Source organism: Atta colombica, unplaced genomic scaffold (genome assembly GCF_001594045.1).
Source record: "Atta colombica isolate Treedump-2 unplaced genomic scaffold, Acol1.0 scaffold105, whole genome shotgun sequence".
NCBI classification, from domain to species: Eukaryota; Metazoa; Arthropoda; class Insecta; order Hymenoptera; family Formicidae; genus Atta; species Atta colombica.
The window spans coordinates 4,765,262-4,767,002 of NW_017259190.1; the positions used below are offsets into that span (position 1 = coordinate 4,765,262).

Here is a 1,741-nt window from a genome sequence, read left to right on the forward strand (position 1 = left end):
TTTTAAAATATATATTAAAATATATATTTTCAATAAATTTATTTGAAATACGACCGAGCCCTGTTTTTTTATTACTTTTTCATAATGTTAAAGAATAAGATATCAAATTTTACAATTTTTACAATTAATAATCCATACTTTGTTATACAATCAAGCTTTCATTACACGTGTTGTTGTTTTATAAACATTAACGTCGTTATCAAGAGTACATAGAGTCTATTTACTGCTAGTACTGCAAATTTATATAGTTTACGTTACACGTGTATATAAGCACAACAAATTTTCAGTATTGACAACGACTGCAATTGGAATGCAATCTAAGATAAAAAGTATATAATATTTTTTTATAACATTTAAATTTTTATTAAAACAAAATATTTCTATTCAATCAAGAATAATGTAATGTATCGAATAGATATAATTGATATAAAGATAATAGAGATTTTAAGTATAACAACTGAATTCGTTATCGTTATCGTTACAGATAGAAAAAAAATACACAATCGGTATTGAAAAAAATAACGATAATGATAACGACGTTCCTTTCTAATCCTGAAAATCACGAAAAAGATACGAAAAATTAATTTTAACGCACACTTGAGACTTTGTGACCTTAGCATATTCTTTTATTCGTTTTCGATTATAGAATAGCTTTCCGATTATAGAATTTCTGAACGTTTACTGACCTTTCTAGTCGGAGATATGACATTCTCGTTCTCAAGGGAATCTCCCGCGGAGAAAGACAGATCCAGATCGCGAGAAGCCTGCTGTTCTTCGATCGGATAAATCGCGTTGTTGTCTCGCGTATCATCTAGATTCTTCAGGTAATAAACTCTGCCATCGACATAAGTCGCGACAGAAAGGGCAATTACCAAGAGAATTCCCTTCTTCATATTCGACAGCAATTTTCGATTCGAAGATGCAACACGCCGAAAGTCTGCGAGGATAATGAAACAAAAGTTTTCAGTATGCTAAACAGACAGATGCTAAACTCACCAATAAGACGATTATCGCCTCGCGCCGTCAATTAATTAAACATGCATGATGTTTTTGCGTAGGCGGGATTAAAATGCTTCCGATGACACTTGTCCAATCTCTCTCTCTCTCTCTCTCTCTCTCTCTCTCTTTCTCTCTTTTTCTCTTTTATAAATATAATAATTCAAACAAAAGAAATACCAAGGATACATTCGATGTACTATTTGTTTTGTTGCGCTTTTTATTCTTGTTTTGCGTTTTAATAAATTACGATAAAGATAGAACAAGACATAAATAGCACTGATAACGTCTACTGAAATAATTTCAAATTGAGATTGAGAAAACATACACGCGAGTATATCTCATTTGTTATGTAGGATGTGCTAGAAAAAACAACATCTTCAACAGGTGTAGCATCAATCGTTTTGAAATAAGAGTGATTATTCTCTCTCTCTCTCTCTCTCTCTCTCTTTCTCTCTCTCTCTGTAAAATATGTATCGAAGTGAGATTTTCAAACATCCGTAATCATTCTGTAAAGACATGCACGGTTTTTCTTACAAAGATTCCAAAGTGTATCGCTGCATGTACGTGGATCGAATCGCTATATCGTTTTCCGCTTCTTAAAGAGTCGCGAGGGTGGTTGCGATGAGAGGTTATTGGTAACGCGCGTTATTGGGGCGCGACGAGAGATTAAAAACGACTTTTTTTTTTCGTGGATCCATTGCGACCGAGACCGGGAGGGGGACGGGGGGGGGGGGGGGGGTGC

General features: G+C 34.3%; 1 protein-coding gene across 1 annotated transcript in view; it reads right to left on the minus strand.

Annotated features, from left to right (window-relative positions):
• The window catches only part of LOC108689937, a 1,688-nt gene extending 795 nt beyond the window's left edge, over positions 1-893 (minus strand). Inside the window, exon 1 of the mRNA XM_018196932.1 lies at positions 687-893. Within this exon, the coding sequence (XP_018052421.1) occupies positions 687-893 (207 nt within the window). The remainder of the gene's footprint in view (positions 1-686) is intronic.
• Between the last annotated feature and the right edge of the window lie 848 nt (positions 894-1,741).